At 38.5% G+C, this 20,584-nt stretch overlaps 1 protein-coding gene across 1 annotated transcript in view; it reads right to left on the reverse strand.

Annotated features, from left to right (window-relative positions):
• LOC122330444 (non-muscle caldesmon-like) overlaps nt 1–9,915 on the reverse strand; it is a 28,582-nt gene extending 18,667 nt beyond the window's left edge. The window contains 2 exon segments of the mRNA XM_043227463.1: nt 2,838–2,984; nt 9,716–9,915. Coding sequence (XP_043083398.1) covers nt 2,838–2,984; nt 9,716–9,774 — 206 coding nt within the window. The 5' untranslated portion in view covers nt 9,775–9,915.
• Nucleotides 9,916–20,584: the final 10,669 nt, after the last annotated feature.

Here is a 20,584-nt window from a genome sequence, read left to right on the forward strand (position 1 = left end):
TTCTCCTCCATAGCCCCCTCTGACAGACCTGACCAGGAAGGGGCAGCCTGAACGGGTTCTGTGGAACCCCGACGCGGAGGAAGCTGCCCAGAGGATTAAGGCCGCACTCACCTCAGACCCTGTCCTGAGAGCCCGGACTTCGGCTGCCCCTTCCTGCTACAGACGGATGCTTCTGATGTGGGTCTGGGAGCCGTGCTGTCCCAGATCCAGGAGGGTGAGGAGCATCCGGTCTTATATATCAGTAGGAAGCTGACCCCGCCGAGAAAAACTACGCCGCGGTGGAGAAGGAGGCCCTAGCCGTCAAGTGGGCAGTCCTGGAACTGCGGTACTACCTCCTGGGCCGGGCGGTTCACCCTACTTACCGACCACGCACTCCTCCAGTGGATGGCCAGGCCAAGGACACGAACGCCAGGGTGACCCGCTGGTTCCTCGCGCTCCAGGACTTCCACTTTGACGTGCAACACCGCGCCGGGACAGCCAACGCCAACGCCGACGGCCTATCGCGGATGTGGTCGGCTTTTGCAGGTCTGTCAGGGGTCACCCCACCCACCCCAAATTTCCCGCTATTACGCTCTGCTTTATCCACCAGGACCAGGACAGCGCTTGGGGAGGACGACGGCGTCCCGAGGATCGATCAGCGTTGCCCTGGGAACAAACACGGAACACCTACACCAGCCACTCAACGACGGATTCGCCACACCTGGAGCTCATCAGCCGCGGGCCAGATAAGCCCGGCCAGGCGACGGCTTCAGTGAGCCACGAGACTCCGGAAACGCAAGCTAACCTGTTGTCTCTTTCTTTGTCTCCCAGAAGCTACAACGCGTGACGGGCCTGCCTGAGCTACTTCCCCTACTACCTCACAGTGGACTCCCTCACGCTACTAAGCACGGAAACACCGAGACGACTCACCGCTGCACTCACCGGATTCACCGCTACACCACCCCCGGACTCACCGCCGCACTCCTCGCACGGACTCACCGCCACCTTCTGTGTATTGTCTAATAAATACACCCTCCGGGGTTTTCACTGCACCTGTTTCTCTTGTGCTTCCTCTGCCTCGCCACAGTATATATACTTTTGGTAGGTTTACGATTGGTGGGTTGATCGTGTTTGATTTGGCCGAGGAAAATTTCAAATGGTAAAATATCCGTTGACCGTATTGTCATTGTATGTTTGAAATGCAAACGAACTGTATTGTTGTTTAAATTAGATGAACATCACTTGCTTGGAAACTGGAAACTGACTATTGTTACAAGAGTAAATTTGTTTAAGGGATTACTTGTTTAAGAGTTCACAAAAGGTTTAAACACATACACCTCAAGCTCATGAAGTGATAACAGAGACCGTTTTTACTGTCACCAACAGCCCCTCTCATCCTGTTCTTAGCAAAGTCTTGAATTAAAATCTATTTCATCTGCCCAGGAGCTGCCGGAAAGGAATGCAAAACACATTCCACGAGATTATTAAGCAGATTTTCGGCAAAGCATGACGACTGAACATCAGCAATCAGTCAATACAATTCAACTGCGCAGTCATAAATCTCAACGCTTATTTACTACACCCAAGCTTATTGTACGAGCCCCGTTTGAAAACTTTTGCACGGCAATCCTTAAAACCTCTTTCCGTGTTGAACCGATCTAAAATGTTTTCGAAATGATTAATGTGTCTCTAAGCCAAGAGCGAGCCTTTAAATCTTCTCTGATCAAGGATAATTACAAAGTGGCCCTAGATGACCTATTTTCCGCTTTAAACAGGTTGACTCAGAAAGCTGTGTTTAACTTCACACATATAAAATATGTGGGATGTGAGGTCCGTAACGTTTCTCTGATTAAAAGCAAGGCGCTGTGGTGTGGGACATGACATAAACCCTGCTCCAAAGGCATGCTTGCTGAAAATTCTTCAGAGATTAGGTAATGTTGAGAGAACAGCTGTGCCACTGTATGTATGCACATGTAGGTTTAGCTGCGAGAAAAGGAGAGAGAAAGAAAACTAAACCAACCTTAAAAGCATAATCCTGACATGTAATAGGTTAATCACATGATATTAATCATTTGTTTTCATCATGTGTCCAAAAATACATTAAAATTGCAACGTACAATTGTTTGTGTATTTATATATTTTAGCACGTTTTTAAGTTATGATTTAATTTGTAATTTAAAAAATTGCCAAAAAGATCTTTAAAGAAGAAATGAGTTCTTAATATTTATTTTTTTAAATAATAATAAAGCAGTGAAATATTAGTATCTGCAAAACATTTTCTGCCAAACAATGCAGAAACATGCAAAGAAACTATTCAAAACTAAAAACAAGAAACTGTACAATAAAGAGAACTAATGAATTAGTATAAAAAATATCAGATAATATGACATTTTTATAACAAGCAAAAGTTTGTTAAGATTGTAAAATCGTGTTGTAACTCCCAAAAATGTTACTTTACTTTTTTCACACTTGCTCATTTCATGTCATTTCCAAGTTTTTCTCATTTTGTTGGATAAAAGCGTCCGTTGAATGACTAAACGTAAATGTACTTGTCTCGAGAATGAAACCAACGTGACAACAAAGTACATTTCGCAGAACTTTGCGCATGTATTGAAACCAGATTTTTCCTTTATCGTGGACACTCTTATATTTGACCTTAAACCTAAACAAACTGTGGTTAGTTGTTTTGCATGTCGATCAAACGGTCTCCTTCTGTCGAAGTGGATGGCCAGAAAAATGAGAACCAGACATGTTGCAAGTCTGTATTTCCATATTTCACATGGAAATCTGCCAGGCAACAAATCATGCCTAACAAAACCCAGGTGAAGTGCGAGGAATAGAATGGCGTTCACACTTACAGGCCGGTCTCAGGTGGGTTTACACTGTCCTGAGGGGAACTGGCGGATCCAGACAGGCTTTGTTGATTGCGGAAGGCCTCCCGGGCTCGGCGTCGCCTTTCTCTCTCGATCTCCTCGGCATCTTCGATACTTCGCTGAGCCGTCACTCTGCAGGAAGAGAAGCAAAAACAAGTTACACCAGAAGACAGTCGTTTTTCTTTCTTGACCCATGTGAGAGCCGTGGTTGAATGATGAATGAGCCCAGAAGAGTGCTGTTGACTATGATACATGGATCTCTTCAAGAAATCTCTAACAATAGTTTGTTTAGTCCCTTGCTTGAGATTCAGAGCCAGTTGAACATCTGTTCTGGCATTCGACACCACCAATGCTTGACTGACAGAGACCTTGCAAACTCACACTCTAGAAGCTGAAGCATCTCTGGGTTTAGCTTGAAAACACACAGATATGCTCTTCATGCTCTCCATCTGGAAAAAGTAGGCCAAGCAACTAAATTTTTTCAACTATAATGCTAGGACTTGCTAATTGTTTATGGTAGCACGCATTCATTTTGGTGTATGTTCAACTGAAAATCTTTTATTCACATTACAAACTCGTCTGGCTTTCTCTCTTCTGTAAGCCACACTAGAAAGATATTTTGTCCATATTCTGGAAGTCAATGGGCTCCAGTGTTATTTGTTTTTCAAGATATTTTATGCTCTGTAGAAGCAAGACAGGCTTGGAAGGACAAGAGGGTGAGTCATGATTTTTGGGACTTAAGGATTAAAAGTGAACAATGAACAAAGTCAGTGACCCTCAGAAGAATTTCAGGCCAGGTTACAGCTGAGGTCACAGCTTGCTTCAATGACTTTACAGCTACCCATAAAAGTGTGTTGACAGATCAGTACTAATTCATCAACATTAAAAGTTCCAGTTATAAACGAAAAGGGTCTTCAGACTGATGCCATAGGTAAAACCTCCAAAACATTTTTTGGAGTTCTTTTTTTAATGATGGTGGTGAAACCGCCATGAAGAATCTATGTATAATGTAACCAAAAACATTTTAAATTGATAAAGAAGATAGCAACAGAAGAAACTACAAACTCCACAAAACTCCTTCATATGAACTCCGTTTCAAACGTGATTCTTGATTCAAAATGTATATGAGTTTGTTTCTTCATCAGAAAAGATTTGGAGAAATGTTTGCTTCCAACTAAAATATGAGTCCACTATTCATAATACTGCTTTCTACAGTTAAAAATAAATAAATGAATAAACAAAAAAAAAGTTGTGTTGTCAAAATCAGGAGAAATGTGCACCGATCTACTACTGTTTACAGGCAAAAACCATTCTGGATGTAGAACAACTGTTGAATAAAGTTATAATTGTTGTCTTTGAGCAAAAAATGATTCTCGTCGCTATGGAAAATTATTTTACATAACTATTTTACAGATGTCCTTGCTACATTTTTGTGCGTTAATCGCGATAATATGCTTGCTGTTTATGTAGAGTCACAATGTTCTCCAATTTCATCAAAAATATCTTAATTTGTGTTCCTAAGGTGAATCAAGGTGTTTGGAGCGACCTGTGGATGAATAATTACTGACAGATTTTTTGGATGAACCAACCCTTTAACTTGGGTATCTTGGGAATGTTTTCACTATTAAAAACTATGCAATTAAGAATTGTTCTGTTATTTTACAGTGAGCCACTGAAGAAAAGTGCTATCATCTTTGTGATCTAGATGATCATCACAGCTGCAGTTACCAATAGTAATAGTGGTGTTTTTTTTACAAACCAGTTTCTACTCATAGCCCAACTACAATTAAAAAAAACATCTGAAACCAGCCATACAACTCTACAAAGGGCTTATGGCAAGATCTGATGTGTCACACACAGTTCCCGTGCCTCTGATTATTATAGGCTGTTAATCGCCCAGACAGGATTACTTCATTTTTTTGGCAGAAGCCACGTGAATGATGTCAATCCTGCCAGTGATGTCATTCAATATCTGATTTATTTACCACTATCAGCCCGATTATGTAGCCTGCTTTCTTTTTCCTTCATGTCTGGAAATACCGTTTTCCAAGAGTTATGGAAGTGAAAACACATTTTCAGTCATGGTGAGCATATTGTCAAACGCAGACTGACAAAATGTTTCTCAGGCCCATTTCTGAATTAAATGGAAACAATAAAGTGAGAGAGAGGGAATGGGGAAAGAAAACAAGAGCCTGGCTTATATTCAGCATGTATCACCTCCCCTGACAATGTGTTGACTAAACTTCCACAGCCTGGTGCCCTGAGGCTGAAAGGATTTGGAGGGCTTGACGGATTGGGAAATGTTTTTCGCCATTGTTGCCTGCCCTAATTTGCCACAGCCAAGTCTGGTCTTGCAGAGCACCGACTGAGCTAGATTGGTCAGTCTCAAATGGGTCACATAGAAGCTGACCTCCGACCTGAGTTTCCCTTTCCAGCTCTTAACCTTAATTATTAAAGTAAAACTGCTCAGTAAATGTCAATTGTGTGATATATGATCTCCAGACTGTTATTGCTGGTGGAAGGCTAAAATTGATGGCTCACCCAAAAATGTTAATTCTTTTAATATTTACTGTCATCATGTTCCAAACCTATGGCTTGGATTTTTTGCAGAACAGAAATTGAGATATTTTGAATAAATATTTGTAATATATGTCAATATTTTTATGTTCCACAGAAAAAAAAAATAGCATACTGGTTTGAAACAACATGAAGGCATGATTGTCAAATGATGACAATCTTTTTTTTTGTACTACTTTTAAACCCTGTTTACACCAGCAACATTCATAAAGTTGTCATTGTAATGTGACCTACCGACACACTTATGTGTTACACACTTTAAACTCCTCTCACCTGGCCTCGTAAACTGTCCTTGTACACTCCAGAATTGTTTTCACCTGTATAGTGCATATGATATTGGGATGGAGCCAAAGATTTCATTATTTTGGTGAACTGTCCCTTTAAGTCCTGTTTACACTGACAGCGACAAAACAACTAGAAGCCAGAAGCACATGGTAAGTCTTGTGTTAAATGTAGACAATGGACGTTTCAAAAAGAGGTAAAAGTTACTGAAGAAATCGTTTATTACCGAATTCAAACGATCGCGGCGTTTTGGCGCTCGTTTATTTGCCGCTCTTTAACTCGCGCCTCGAGTTTAAATGGCAGCGCGAAGTGAACGATCGTCTCTAACAGTTTACTGCTGGTTGCGAATGAAACCTTGGATGTGAAGAAAGGTTGGTCTGAAGGGTATGTTACAATCTACTGAAATGTATCGACGTTTTACCTGCTGAAAGACGTAAATACAACGTGGAGCATAAACGTAATGAACGTTACTTCAACGAAGTCATTCAGTTTTGTTAATAAGCTCAAACAAAGAACGCTGCATATACATATACACTACTACCACATCCCAAAATTCACTATTAAATAGTTACATGTACAAAATAGGGTTTGGGTATTTTAGAGGAAATTTCAACCACAGCATTCAGAGGGTTGAAAAACACCTACAGTTTATATGACCAGTGCCAGCTGTAATTGCAAAAACACTCACGTCCATATTAACGTGTTCAGTTTTTCCATCTCAGACTAAAGTGAAGGGTAAAAAAGTAACTGTTGTAGGACCGTTTTCTTAACTTCACTCTTCACCGATCCCCTTTGCAAGAAAGAGCAAATCATTTCTCTTAATTGAAACCATCTAAAAGTTCCCTTTTGTTCTCGTTTAAGTCCTTGTTTTGTCTTTGCTTTTGATGGATGCTGTTATTTGCTCCTCTCTCATTTTGCATCTGCATTGAAGGGCAGCTGTGAGGTTTATTGACTCTGCGAGTCGGATGATGTCATCTTAGGGACAGATTTAAAGAGCAAAGGAGATTTATTTTCCCAGGCACGTTAGCATCTTCCTACTGTCAGTGTGTGGTCGCGTCGTGTTCCCTGATCGGCTGACGGCATTTCGAAGCGCTGATCCAAGCCGTGGAAAGTTTGGCGTTATGAATCACGAGAACTGAAATATCTATAATTATGTCGTTTAACGGGAGAGCTCAAAAGATGGTTTACTTCCTAGCACACTTCAAAGAGAGAGGACAGGCTCATATGCGTTTTAAAGATGCAATATTTGATTCTGTGCATTTCAGTAGACCGTGGGTAGACACTTTTTTATTATTTCGGTTAATTGATTTATATACTAACCCTAATTTTCATTCTGTCCCATTTACCATTGCCTATAGAGAATATCCTCAGGTGGCACATCTTACCCCCACCCCCTATATACTCCTCTAAATACTCTTGTAATGCTTAACTAAACATAACACGGTGACCTTAGTGTTTATTTAACTCTGCTGCCTAAAACCTTCGGAAAAGCACACTTCCACAGGGATGGTAAAGTTTATTCCCCTTTCAGTCAAACGGCTAAACCCCTGCATTCCAGCAGCTCTTATCAGAGTATTGTAAATAGAAGAAGCGCTCACGTTAAAGTCCATGGATCAGGGGTCATGGCTTAGACAACAATTAGAGAAATTTTTAGAGCAAGTAAAAAACAATGGTGCGAAATGTGTGTGTTACAGAAACAACACCTAAAAACTAAAAACTGACAGCTTGCCAAAGCAGCAGTGGCAGAAAAATGGAACAGAACTCAGTAATCGATATTACGGAAGTTTTTATAAAAACAAATAATTTTTTTCATTACAACTGCAAATGGCATGTCTTACAATTTTTACCTTTTTCTTAATTGTGTGAGTTATAACTTTTCCAAGTTTGCATCTCCACTCTTTTAGGGCAATAGCGAATTTCCATTTTCCAATTCTGACTTTATTCTTAAAAATTGCTTTATTCTTAAGACTATTTTCCTTCGAAATGCAGTTTATATCCGCAGTAAACTCACGCTTAAAATTACGGCTGTTATTCATGTATAAGTTTTCTATTTTGTATCTTGAGCAGCACAGCAGTTCGTACATTTTTTTACGAGGGTGGCTAATTCAGCACATTTTTGCTCCATCGCACTGTGTGAATTTGTACAAATGAAATAAGCTTAACCCGCCCCAAAACCAACCCGTCACTGGGGTTTTCGACAAACCGTACAAAATAGTATGCGTGACGTCGTATGAATTCGTACGAATTAGCCACCTCTTGTCTTTTTTTATTTTTTCTTCAAATTTAGACTTTCTTCTCAGATTCGTGAGTTTACATAATAGTGAAGTTTTATTATCATTGTTTTATTTACAACTTTTTTTCTTTTTTTTGCTGGATTTTCAGCAGCTGGTGTCATTTTGCCATACCGTGTGTACTCTACAATCTGCAGGAGTTGTAATGGTTTTCAAAATGCTGCTACAAGTGTATACAAAATATTGTATAAGCAGCGTCGTAATTGACGTATCCGGTGTGCGTCTCAGCAAACCACACGATGGCTCTGATGAATGTAGGCCGTTAATAGAGAAAGCAGCTTGCTGAGTGTGAGAAAAGGCTGTTTTTGGCAGCTCTGAAAAGCTTTGGGGAAATAAATCCCGTCTGCCATTAATGCAACCTGTTTGCGCACCTGATCCATCTCAAATCCTCTCCGTACACAGCGTACACTTCCACGGAGGTTACATTTAGTCTTTTGCTGTACGTGTGTATGCTATTAAAAATGAAACCTCTGTCATCATTTACTCATTAAACCACTTATTTTGTGTTCCACCGGAGAAAGGTAGTTATAGGGGTTTGACTTGGTGGGTAAACAATCATTTTTAGCTGAACTAAGCCGTTTTTTTGGACAGTCCGACGTGTTTGTGTTTGTGTAAAAACACAGTCGGCTAGTTTTAGGCATTTGAATTGGTTTATTGCTTCAACGTTTACAGTAAACTAACTACAGTTTTCTACCTAAATTATAGTTGGTTTGCAGCACCTTTACAGATAGCCGGTCATATTGCTGTGTGTCACAATAAATGTCAACGGGTCACGTGTTTAATTAAGGGGCCTGGGTGCCCTCAACCCTCCCTTCCTCCCCCGTCTTGTCCCATCATCCATCCACAATCCACAGCACCTCTGGAAGAAACAATAAACTCTCTTCTGGAAACCTAACAACATTCCAGTTTATAAAAGTCTCTATAAAGAAGATGTAATAAAATGTGCATTGAGCTATATATCTATATATATATTGTTTCGTTCAGTTTCTTTGCTTCAAAGTCCATTTTTTTCTAGTTTATACCCTGCATTATCATTTCACAGTTTTGTCCTCTTTCCCTCAGAATTTAGACTTTTTTCATACATCTCAATTCTGACTTCTTTCCCTAATTGCGAGAAATAAATTCTGAATTGCGACAGAAATAGTCGCAATTACAATTTATCATTTTCACCCTGTGGCAGGAACAAGCTTTCATATTCATAACTTATTCCATCTTATTGATTTATTGTAACGTTTACTAGTGAATTGTGGGGATATCCCTACAGTGTAATTTACATATTCATATTATTTCTCCACAAACCTGTTTTAGATTTAATAAAAGCAAAAATGCAATTACATTTTAAAATCAATAATTTTGCTAAAAAAAATGTCTTTCAGGAAACTTAATGTTACCTTCGTGTATAAAAGTGAAACTATTTAAAGTTGTCAACTACCATCAAAAAAACACCTTCATTACTCAAATGCAAAAACGTCTGGTCTCCCCATAAGAAAGGATGACAGGTCCTTAAAGAACATAACATGGCATTGAAATACAGGCTGTGGTGACATATAGTGCATTAAATATTAACATGAATCCCTTCCAATTCAAACAAGAATAAAAAACGTTCATTACCTTCATTAAACTGACAAGAACAAAGGAAACAAAGCGCACGTCCATCCTAACACCTGAGGTCTCATCTGCAAGCTTTAAGTGATTCGATGAGAAAGTTCTCACCTCAGAAGGTTCTGCAAGCCTTGCTTGCTGGAGCTTCGTCTTGTGATTGCACTTGACATTGTTCTTTCTTCTCCGAGCTTGGAATTCTTGGAGGGTTTTGTATTCCGTGGAATCTGATTCACAAACGCTGACGTTCTCTTTCCTCAGACACTCAAGCTTTTGAGGAGAGATCCACGCGGCACTCGGTCTGCTTTCAGACACTGGCTTTAGTCACACTCTTGTCCCCTCCTCCTCTCCTCCCTCTTGTTTTTTTTTTTTTTTCTTTTTTTTCTCCCTTTCCTGCATGTGGTTCTCATTGAGAGCGCTCAGACCATAACCTAACATCTTTTCCCCCTCCTTTTCCCTCTTTTCCAGGGTCATGTGGCCATCCCAGGGAAAATGTGTTTGATACACCCACCCCATGCTATGAATCCAGCCCCCACAAGACCCCCGTCCTGAACCCAGAACTCAATCTCTCTTTACCGGTGTTTACATTGCTAACAAAGCCTTCATGCTTACTAACAAACTCCAGCAAGCATTTTCATACTTGCCATTGTTTGTCTCCTATACCTGCAGTATTAATCTTACTGGATGACAATTACACTACTGTTTAACAAGGTTAGTGAGAGTCGTACTTTTTAAAGAAACATTTTATATATGTTTGTTCATCAAGGATGGATTTAGTTTATTAAAAGTCATAGTAAAGATGTTTATAATGTTTTAATAAATGTAAAATAAATTCTGTTCTTTTATGTTACACATGTAATTATTTTACTCTTGACTTCAGGATAAAATATGCAATAATGCTTTTTAGCAAGACGAAGCATGAGAAGCTTTATTCAGACATGTTTAAAACGTAATGTCTTATGACTACCACCGCAGAATACTATTAAACAGAAAATAATAATTTGATATATAGTAGCCACCTCATAAAATACATACAAATTGGTTGTGTCCATTTTTATAATTGACTGCATGGACACACAAGAAATTATTAAGACCAATCACAGGGCATAAATAACGTTCTTCATTCTTCTTTTTAAACTGTACAAAATACTGCTTGAAGCTTAAATATAATTCAAGTTGAAGTGTGCTGTATTAGTCAATATACACACTACACTAATGAAGACGTTGAAAGTCTTCATGCGTGCTTTTATGGGTCCCTCAGGCAAACAGCATAGACGCTGTTTACACTTTTCAGGAAATCAACCTACGAATTGCTTATTTATAGTTTTCTCTGCATGTTAAACTGAAAAATACACGAATCGCTTTTAACGCTCAACCTCGCCAACCGGAGCTAATCAGCTTGTTTCTCATTCGCCGTAAGCAGATTTCCGTATCAACATGTTTACACCGTCTTTGCTCTCATTTTTCGCCACACACGGGCACATTCACACTCATAAACACACGGCTTTCTCAATGCGCCGAACAGCCGCCTCGTTAACCCGGTTACTATGGTAAACGGCACAGCGCTGAGGCCTGTAGACGGTTTGGGTCTCTCTCCAGACAATACCAGCACTCAGCGCCGCGGCCCTCGGCTCTTTACTGAGCCTTGTTTAACAAGTCCGGCCCTCACTTGAACACTGGCCCACCGGCCCACACAGAGAAAGACATCAGGAAGAACTCAGTTACAGATGAACTTTCTGTCTGACTTTCAGTTGCCGTGTTGAAATGTGTAAAGGAACAGTTTGGAATAGTTCAGGTTGAAATAATGTTAATAGTATTATTGGTAGCAAATATAAGGTCCTTTCGCAGCGCTTAAGTTCCAGAGCTAAAAATACAGTACTGAAGTACTGGGACGATTTGACGCAAACTATTATATGAACACAGTGTTTTAAATCGTGGAAAGTGGGGGAAATTTTTACAATTTCAGCCAATCAGCGTACATTTACATCATTGATAGTTCCTACCGTACCTCTCTGAATTAGGAGCTCATTTAGTTCCTCCAAATGGTTCCTGGTTCCTCGACAAAAAAAGTGGATAGTTCCACAATTAGTTGTAGTACTACAAAACGGTTCCTGTAATACATATAGAATTAAAGTACCAGAGTAATTTTAGTTTTATATTACATATTTGCTATTTTAGAATGTGTAAATGTTCTGGATTCACTTATTTTTGGATTTTTCAGTTTTATCTTTAATATTTTTGTTTAAGTTTTAGATTAGATTAACTTGTATTTCTATTTTTCTATTAATACTTGTTAATATTCTTATCAAGTTTTTAACTTAAAAATTCATTTTTAATAAAATGTTTACTTTATTTTAGAAATAGTTTTAATAGTTTACTTTTGTCATTTTTATTAGCGTTTATACTATTTTTATTTTTGTTTTATTATTGTTTATATTTACATAATACATGTGCGTGTGCTGTCTACGTTTATTATGTATATATAAATACAAACATACAGTATATATTATTATCTTTTTTTTAGATTTACAGTACATGTATATGTTTATATTATATACAAATATATGCAATATATAAACAGCATATTTGTCATTCACATATATGCATGTGTGCTCATTTATATATAAAATAGATAGTTCACACACATATTTAGATGCATTTATATTTACATTTTTTCTATAGATAAAATTTCAGCTTTAGTTAACAACACTAAAAGGGACATTTCTAGTTTGGTGCTGCATGAAGCAGTTTTGGCGATTTTTATCTGTTGGGGTCGTGTCAGTACACATGACAAAACTGGCTGGGAAACTCTGTAGTCTAGACCATGACAGTTTCAGCGGGTGAATCATCTGATAGTGAACATGATTGCAAATAAGTCAACGCTTAAGGAAGAACTCACAGATCTCCATTAGTGCTCAAACAAGTCGTGCTTTCCAATGAATGCCTTTCTTTCTCTATTGCGAGATTGATATCTCTTCATTGAAGAGATGAAATGATCTTGGAGATAAAGTAGAACAAATTGAGACTTTTGCTTAATTTTCTTTTTTTTTTGGTATTGGTTTTCATGTCAGTATTAAAACCGGTGTTTGCCTATGTACGGTATGTAGTGGCATCAACAGAAATCAACACATATAATGGCACGCAAGTCAGGATGCGTTCTAGGATGTTGGCCAAGATCTTGTCAAACATGTCAATACTGTCTCACCCCGGCACAGGTGTGCTAATGACAGTTCAGCTCGCAGACTCATCGTAAATGTGAGTCATGTTATGTGAAACGTGAAATCACTCTTTGACGAGAAAGAAGCTCAGAGGACAGTAGTGAAGTTGAGGGGGAGAAATCAAGTCATTTGCATGAAGTTGGTATGAGTGAGACATCTGAATCATCAATCAACTCATTTATCCAGGAATGTGAAACACCGTAGTGAGTTGCAGATATTCAGATTTTTCCTTGTTTTGTTACTATTTTTGTTCAGCAATTGAAAAGAAACTAGCGCTACTTCATCTCAATATTAATTTATTGATGTTTATTGTGTTCTATAAGAGCTTTTAGAATTTGTGGATACAGGGATATCTCAAAGGCATAGAATATTAAAGTAATACTTCACCCCGAAATAAAAACTCGCTGAAAAATATATTCACCCTCAGGTCACCCGAGATGTAAATGGATTTGATTCCCTGCAACAGATTTGGAGAAATACGTGAGTACTTCGCTTGCTCGCCAGTGGATTCCTTGCAGTGAATGGGTGCCGTCAGAACAACAAAAAACATTGCAATAATCCACACAACCCCAGTGGAAAGCTGCAAGTTTGTAAGAAACAAATCCTTTTTAACCATTACTTCATATACGAGTTCATAACTGATATTAATTCTTCCTCCGATAGAAAAAATTATCCCCTGTTCTTTCACATCCAAATCCACCCACATACATATTTAGTACTTTTTTGAACCGTTATCAGTGGTGCTGGATATTTGCTAAATTCTCTCTTAATTCATTTTTTTTTTAAAGAATGCACTATTATGATAGAAGACGGTCTTTATCCGAAAGAAATGGTTTGATGGTTCTGACGGCACCCATTCACTGCAAAACACATTGGCGAGCGGTGATGTAACGTTACATTTCTTCAGAATCAAACAAATTTACATCCTGAGCATATTAAGGGTGAGTAGATTATCAGAAAATGTTCATTTTAAGGTGAACTATTCCTTTAATTCCATGAAGGCAACAACTTAGACATGTTTCTTACCACCCATACTCAGCACGATGTCTGGTTTTAGTGAGGTCGAAGCACACCCGCAGGCGTCTGACATTAATAAAGTGCTGCGTTGAAACCTTTGCATCTCATAATCCTCACAGGGTATGTTAGAGACTTCAGCACCTGCAGCCATCTGCCTCCCTCTCCAAGATACAACTCCGCAGAGAGAAATATTCAGAGAACTTAGTCTAGATTCTACACCACAAACCATCCCTGAGAGAGCATTCACTGTAGAGCACTAATATTTCTCAGGACACTTATTTCAGTTATGTCTGCCTGGTAGCGAGAGCACTGCATGTGTGGTATTCAAAACAAAAACTCTACATGCATACCGCCTTTGAAGAATTGTACCTGGAGGATCGTACACATTTTGAGCTACTGGTGCTGAGCTGACTGGGTGTTTCTCGTGCGACCTTTCAGTTTTTGCTCCCAGATAAAAAGAAAATGCTAATGATCGCAGGAAATAGACCCTGTCATTTCGCTGGACTATGCGCTGACCTATGACTCACCATGGGAATGCAGAGTCCTGCACTCCCTCACACACACTCACACACAGCAAGAGCTTCAAGACACTACCCACATTCCTGTCGTCTCCCACTTACACAGTCCTGCCCGCTCAAATACACAAAAACACACATAAACTAGGCTTTTGCATAGATTAATAAGTGACTTCCTAGCATCCTCTCAGAACAGCCCTAGCAATACCCTAACAACCATATTAAACATTTTAGCGCCACAGCAACACACTGGCTGTCACAAGGAATGCCCTTGTGACTATACAGGCTTAAAAGGGAAAACAAACCACAAATATATATATATATACTGTATGACACCCATTAAGCCTTTTGTGCGTACGATAACACCGGTGTGTTTAGACATTCAGCGCGTCACATCATAAACTGCTGAATTTAAATCTGCTTTTGCGTTTTTACTGGCACGGATCCAGATTGTACGCGCTTAAACGCTTGTCATATTATCACAAATATTCAGTGTTCTCGACCATATAGCGCTTATTTTAAGTTTGATACATTTAAATACACTTAAGTGCTAGCAAAGCCATGCAGAAATAGTTTGTAAAATACACGCTGATGTCTATAAATGGCAATAATGACTTTTGCGAATATAATCTGACATTGTTTTATTAATAGCATCACCCAGTATAAAGGTGTTTAAACTACCAAATACATTTACTTGCGCATATTACTTGCGTACAATAAAATATTTCATAATACCGCGAGTATGTTTGTGAATAATAAAGGACTGTTTGTTTCTTGTTTTTGTCTCGTGCCACGTGCTATCTGTGCCCTACTTTCCCTTCGTGTTTAGTGTATGATTGTCTTCAGCTGTGTCTCGTTAGTTTAGTCAATTACGTTGTATATTTAAGTCCTGTGTGTTTGTCTTGAGTTTGTCCGATCGTCAAGGTTACTTGGTTTATGTCCTGTCTGCGTGCCTGTAATTATTATTATTTTGCCCGTTCGGAATTAAATCTGTTTAAGTTTATCTTACGTGCCATGTGCTCAATCTCGCGAACCCACGAATGTGACACATACAGCACTATTGTGACTGGCTAATTGTACCCCGCTTAACTTGGCTGTGATTGTCCAGATATTAAGCTTGCATTTAGATATGGAGAAAGCCATGGGTGAACCTTCAAGATGAACAACCTTCTCAGCTGGACGTTACCTATCAGCTCTTTATGGTGGAGTGGCTGGATAGACATTACTAACGAAAAGGCTAATGACAAACCCTCTGGAGTTTGACAAATGGCTTTTAAAGGAGCCTGGGAGCAAGAGGAAAACATTCTCTGCCCTGATGAGACAAGAATTAAGGTCTTCAGGGTAAGAGATGACTCAGAACATTATATTACTCTTTCCATTGCTCACAGGTCCTAGTCCTGCCGTAAATTCTAAGGTTAGAGAGATTTGTGGCACTGCCCTGTGAAGTGTCCCATCTCACAACGCTCTTTGACTAGCAACAACGGTTTATTTTTTGCTGCTGATACAGTTATGCCCATGTTTAATATATATTTTTAACATAAAAATGTTTGATATGTGAATTCATTTGTTTTTGTGACAATCGATATACCTTGACTATTTAGTTTTCAACAGGCCAGTATGCTTATGATATCAACCAAATCTGCTAATGAAAGACTGAATCACCGAATCAAGATTATAGGCCAAAAGAGATATAGTGTATAACGTTAGTACAACATGGCTCTATAGCAATCACATGCTTGGGGGTTCAACCGCCAGAAAATGCATGATAAAATGTATACCTTTTTAATTCAGTTTTAAAAAAAACAGTTTCTCTGTATAAATAAGTTCTTCATCTGGTTTTGTTTTAGGATTCTGGCAACATTATTTTCAAAAGTCCACATTCAAACACCAACAGAACACAATGTCAAAGTACCAAGATTGAAGATCTGCACGCTGATGCACAAGAAAAACTAAATAACCTTTTATGTTCAGTCATTATTATGACAAAAGACTTCAAATGCTTTTTAACAAATATCATTTTGATTCACGGTACATAGTTTTACCATAGAAGGGAAAGCGTTGCAAATCGCAAAACAGGCCTCAGTAGTTATCTATTTATCATAACCCTTGATAAAGCACAATAAAAGCAGACGGTTTTGATCCCAGTCATTTATTGATGAGATTGCAAACGCGTCTACGAGCATGTTTTGAACACTAGGAGATGAAGATTCACTGATAGCCAAGTGACCTTTTATATATTTTTATTACAGGGACAATTAGTCTGGGGTTAGTTGTCTTGCTCAAGGCTGGACTGCTGCTAATAGATGAAGCGAGGATTGAACCAACACGCACAACCTGATTTTACTGAGTTCTACGTGCTCCTAGGTCAACATCTTTGGGGACTCTGGAACAACACTGTGATTAGCCAAATTAGATTTGAAAAAACATTTTATAGGTTTTGTGAAGGTTAGGTCTACAATCAGTGTTTGGTGCTTGTACATCAGTTTCATTCATCTATCATTAAAACTGATTTTAGGTATTACTCATGGGCAAGGTTAGGTTTAGGTGTAGAGATGTGGTCAAGACGACATTTTTGGATGAAAATGTTGTTCCAGGGTCAACAAAACCTGTTTACCAAGGACTTCACCATCACACCTAGCTAAAATGCATCATGGACTTTATGTTCAGATTTTATGGGCCAATATCATGACAAATTTCACTTAGCTGCTCTTAATTTTTCCATAAATTCCAGCTTGTTTGGACAAAGCTGCAGGACTATTTTATAGCCTTTTATAATGGAGTGAAAACCAGAGGCCGTGCCATCACGTTAAGCTGCAATCTCATTAGAGACTCCAAGCGTAACACAACTTTGTGTCGAAGCCATTCTCTCAACATGAAGAATAAAAAAAAAGAAGAGAAATAATCTAAATGATGAGTCATTCCTTTGATTCAATGAATAAAAAACACATTTCACGCAAAACGTAACTGCTGGTTTTTTAGCTGAAGCTAAAGTTCAAATTGCTCAAATAAACAGGATAATAAATAAAAAGAGGGATGAGCTTAAACAAACCCTCAAACTGTGCTGCGATTGCATGAAGAGTAAGATGCAGGAGAAGAAAGTTAAATGAATGTAATTGCAACTTTGTCTTGCAATCTTGTTTTTCTTTCCTCACAATTCTGAGAATTATAGCATATATAGATATATAAATATATAAACTCACCATTATTAAAAAAGTTGAATAAATGATCCACAGAGATGTTTTAACAGAAACAGTAACATACTGTAGTCTGAACAGTAGAGTTTGGATTATGCTAAATGTAAATACTTGCATGATTTTATGATATCTGCAGATGAGGATTTAAAATGTAAATTGTACGCTGTAGGGAAAACATCTCTCATATGCATCAAACGGCACGCGTAAACGTGAAACATGAACGTACCTTGGTGCACTTTTTAGTGAAATGCAGTTTCCGTTACTTGAAGAATGTCACGTTATTTGAAAACTGAGGCTTTTGAGCCCTGAAGCTGTGGATTTACGTGCAAACAACCCGACTAATCGATAATGAATTATGTAGTCGATCATAATCTTAACCGGATATGATTCAGTTATCGATAATTAGCCACATTCAGGGTTACTGTAATTAGTTGTTGACTTATCAGCGTCTCTGTTTCTAGCGCTGCCTCAATGTAAAGCTTTAAAGCACAAAGGCAAAGCATCATGTCCTGACAGACTAATGCCCCACTAATCTGTCCCCACTATGAGGAATTGAGTTTCCAGAGGTTGTTAACCCTGCTGTGTTTTGGGAATAGGAACAGCATGCAGCGCATACCAACAGACTGAGATAACAGCTCAGAGGTGATGCTTTTTTCTAATAGGGCAATCACGTGTGGTTCACTTCTTACCGGTGGGCGACTGGGTGCAAATGGCGTTGACGTCAGTGGATGTTTACAGCAGCGTTTGCTTGCTGATCAAGGCCAAGTGAAACCCGTGTAAAAAAAATTGGCGATTTAAACAGGCAGAATTTCGGTGGAAGAATAAAACAACCGTATTTGGCCCGATGCAGGCAGTTTTAAGAGAAAAAGAGCATGTTAGTCACGAGGCTGGTATAGTCATTACCAGATCCAGGAGGTTTGATGAGGAACATACATGTTGTTGTAGTTGTGGGCGTATATAGCAAGGTGGCAAGCATGGTGGTTTTAATTAGGTTTTTGTTCTAATATACCTCAAAAGTGACCTTCGTTAAAAAAAAAATAAACTCATAAAAAGTATTATTTTTCATGTTTGCTCTTGCAGTTGGAAACACGCTATATGTTTGGCTACGAAGCGTTGAATAATGACTTGATTCCCATCAGCTTGGATAAAATAAGTTTTAAAGATCTCCCATGACATCTCAGTCCCGTCATTCTTTCTCAGACCCTCTCTGAATGCCCTCGAGTGTTTCTCATTCCTTGATACCCCAGTTTAAAAAAATATATTATATTTATAGTCTGAGACTTAGTCCGAGGAAACAAATGTATTTGTTTTCCTATCTATAAAAATGTGAAGCAAAAAAAATGTAACCATTAGCTTTTAGTTTAAAGGTGCTGTATGTAGATTTTGACTCTGCTAAAGCATAAAAACATCATAATATGTTTGCAGATATTTAAGAAACATACTTGTTTATCTGAAAAATAATGCTGCAGTCTGTTATTCTCCTTTGAAAATGTGCATTCAGGCCCGGAATGTGGGCCTCTGTTTTGGTTTGTGAAACCCGCCCACTGCCAGTTTAACCAATCGTGTTTCAGATACGCTGGGTTGCCAGTTGACTGAAAATAAAGTGTATTTTATTTCAGTCATTGAAGCTGTCAAACAAAAGGGATGTGAGCGGAATCTGGCAACTTACATGTGCGTCAAATCAGAGTAGGAGGAGCCGATAAAAAAAAAAAACATTTCCAATATTTTGACTTTGGACCAGTTCAACCACTCTGTGACAATCATACATACAGCACCTCTAATTAATATTTCATAATTCGTGTTACGTCACAGACATGCCAAAAGTCACCTGTAACCTACCTACCAGAATAAAGAAATAAATTAAAAACATATAATTGGTAGAATAATTCTATCATTGCGTTAATAATGAAGAAATGTAGTTGATATTGTTGCCAGTCTCCTTTCTGTCATTTGTACTAATCTTGTGTGGTAAAGAAAACACACAAATATATGACTTAATCTGCCCTCTAATGGTCAGATACACAAACACCAGACGAGACCCAGGCACATTCCTGTAGAGTTGATGTAATCACAGCCCCTCTTTTCATGGGAACACCAGTGCAATATCCACAAGCACCACACAAGGTGACGTTCTCATGGTCCGGTGGATGGCACAGAAATCTTCTGGGTTTAGAGCATTCGGGTTTAGTACTGACATATTTGCCTCTGACACTGGATTTCCAGCAAATGGCCAGATGGTGGTAGAGTTGACCAGCAGTCCGGTAGAAAGATGAGACCTACAGCCGTCAACACTGCTGCTCGTTGGCAAGTCTGTTCACTCTCTTGAAAACTAGGATTATCAAATTCCAAGGTCAATTCAAACGTAAACGTTCAAAAGTTGAGCTACGATGGTTAAATTAAGACAGAAGTCATGTCAATGACAAAAAGTTTCAATTATGAGATGAAAAGTCATACCAAGGACATTATTAAATACGATTAATTATTAATATAATATTACTACAAATGATTAAATACTCATAATTAGTCATAATGATGAGATGAAAAAATGGAGAATTTAAGGTAAAAGTCAAAATCCCAGAACATGACATCTATGAGATAAAAAGTCAATTATCAAACTCAAAAGTCAATTTGGGCATAAAATTATGATTTCAACTTTGTATTGAAAATGTAGAGATAATAATTCGTGTTTATGACGAAAAGTAAAGTGCAAGATGAAAAGTCATAAATATGATGAACATTTAAAATGATACAATACTGAGTCGTGATAAGACTTTTTATGACATACTAAATCTGTTATGAGATAATAAAAGCCACAATTATGAGATAACGATTAAGTCAATATGAAATTAAAGACTTTTTTTGCGACCTTTCATTTTCAAATGTTGCCTTTTCTTCTCATCTGACAGAAATAGGCTTCCGCACCCGCCTTCATCACTATACTGTAGTAGTAGTGTCTTACTGAGTGATTATTGAAGCTCTACCACTGTCATCCTTGCTGGGAATGGATCTTAACAACCTGCGGCAGTAGCTGTGATAGTC

Source organism: Puntigrus tetrazona, chromosome 25, assembly GCF_018831695.1.
Source record: "Puntigrus tetrazona isolate hp1 chromosome 25, ASM1883169v1, whole genome shotgun sequence".
Lineage (NCBI taxonomy): Eukaryota > Metazoa > Chordata > Actinopteri > Cypriniformes > Cyprinidae > Puntigrus > Puntigrus tetrazona.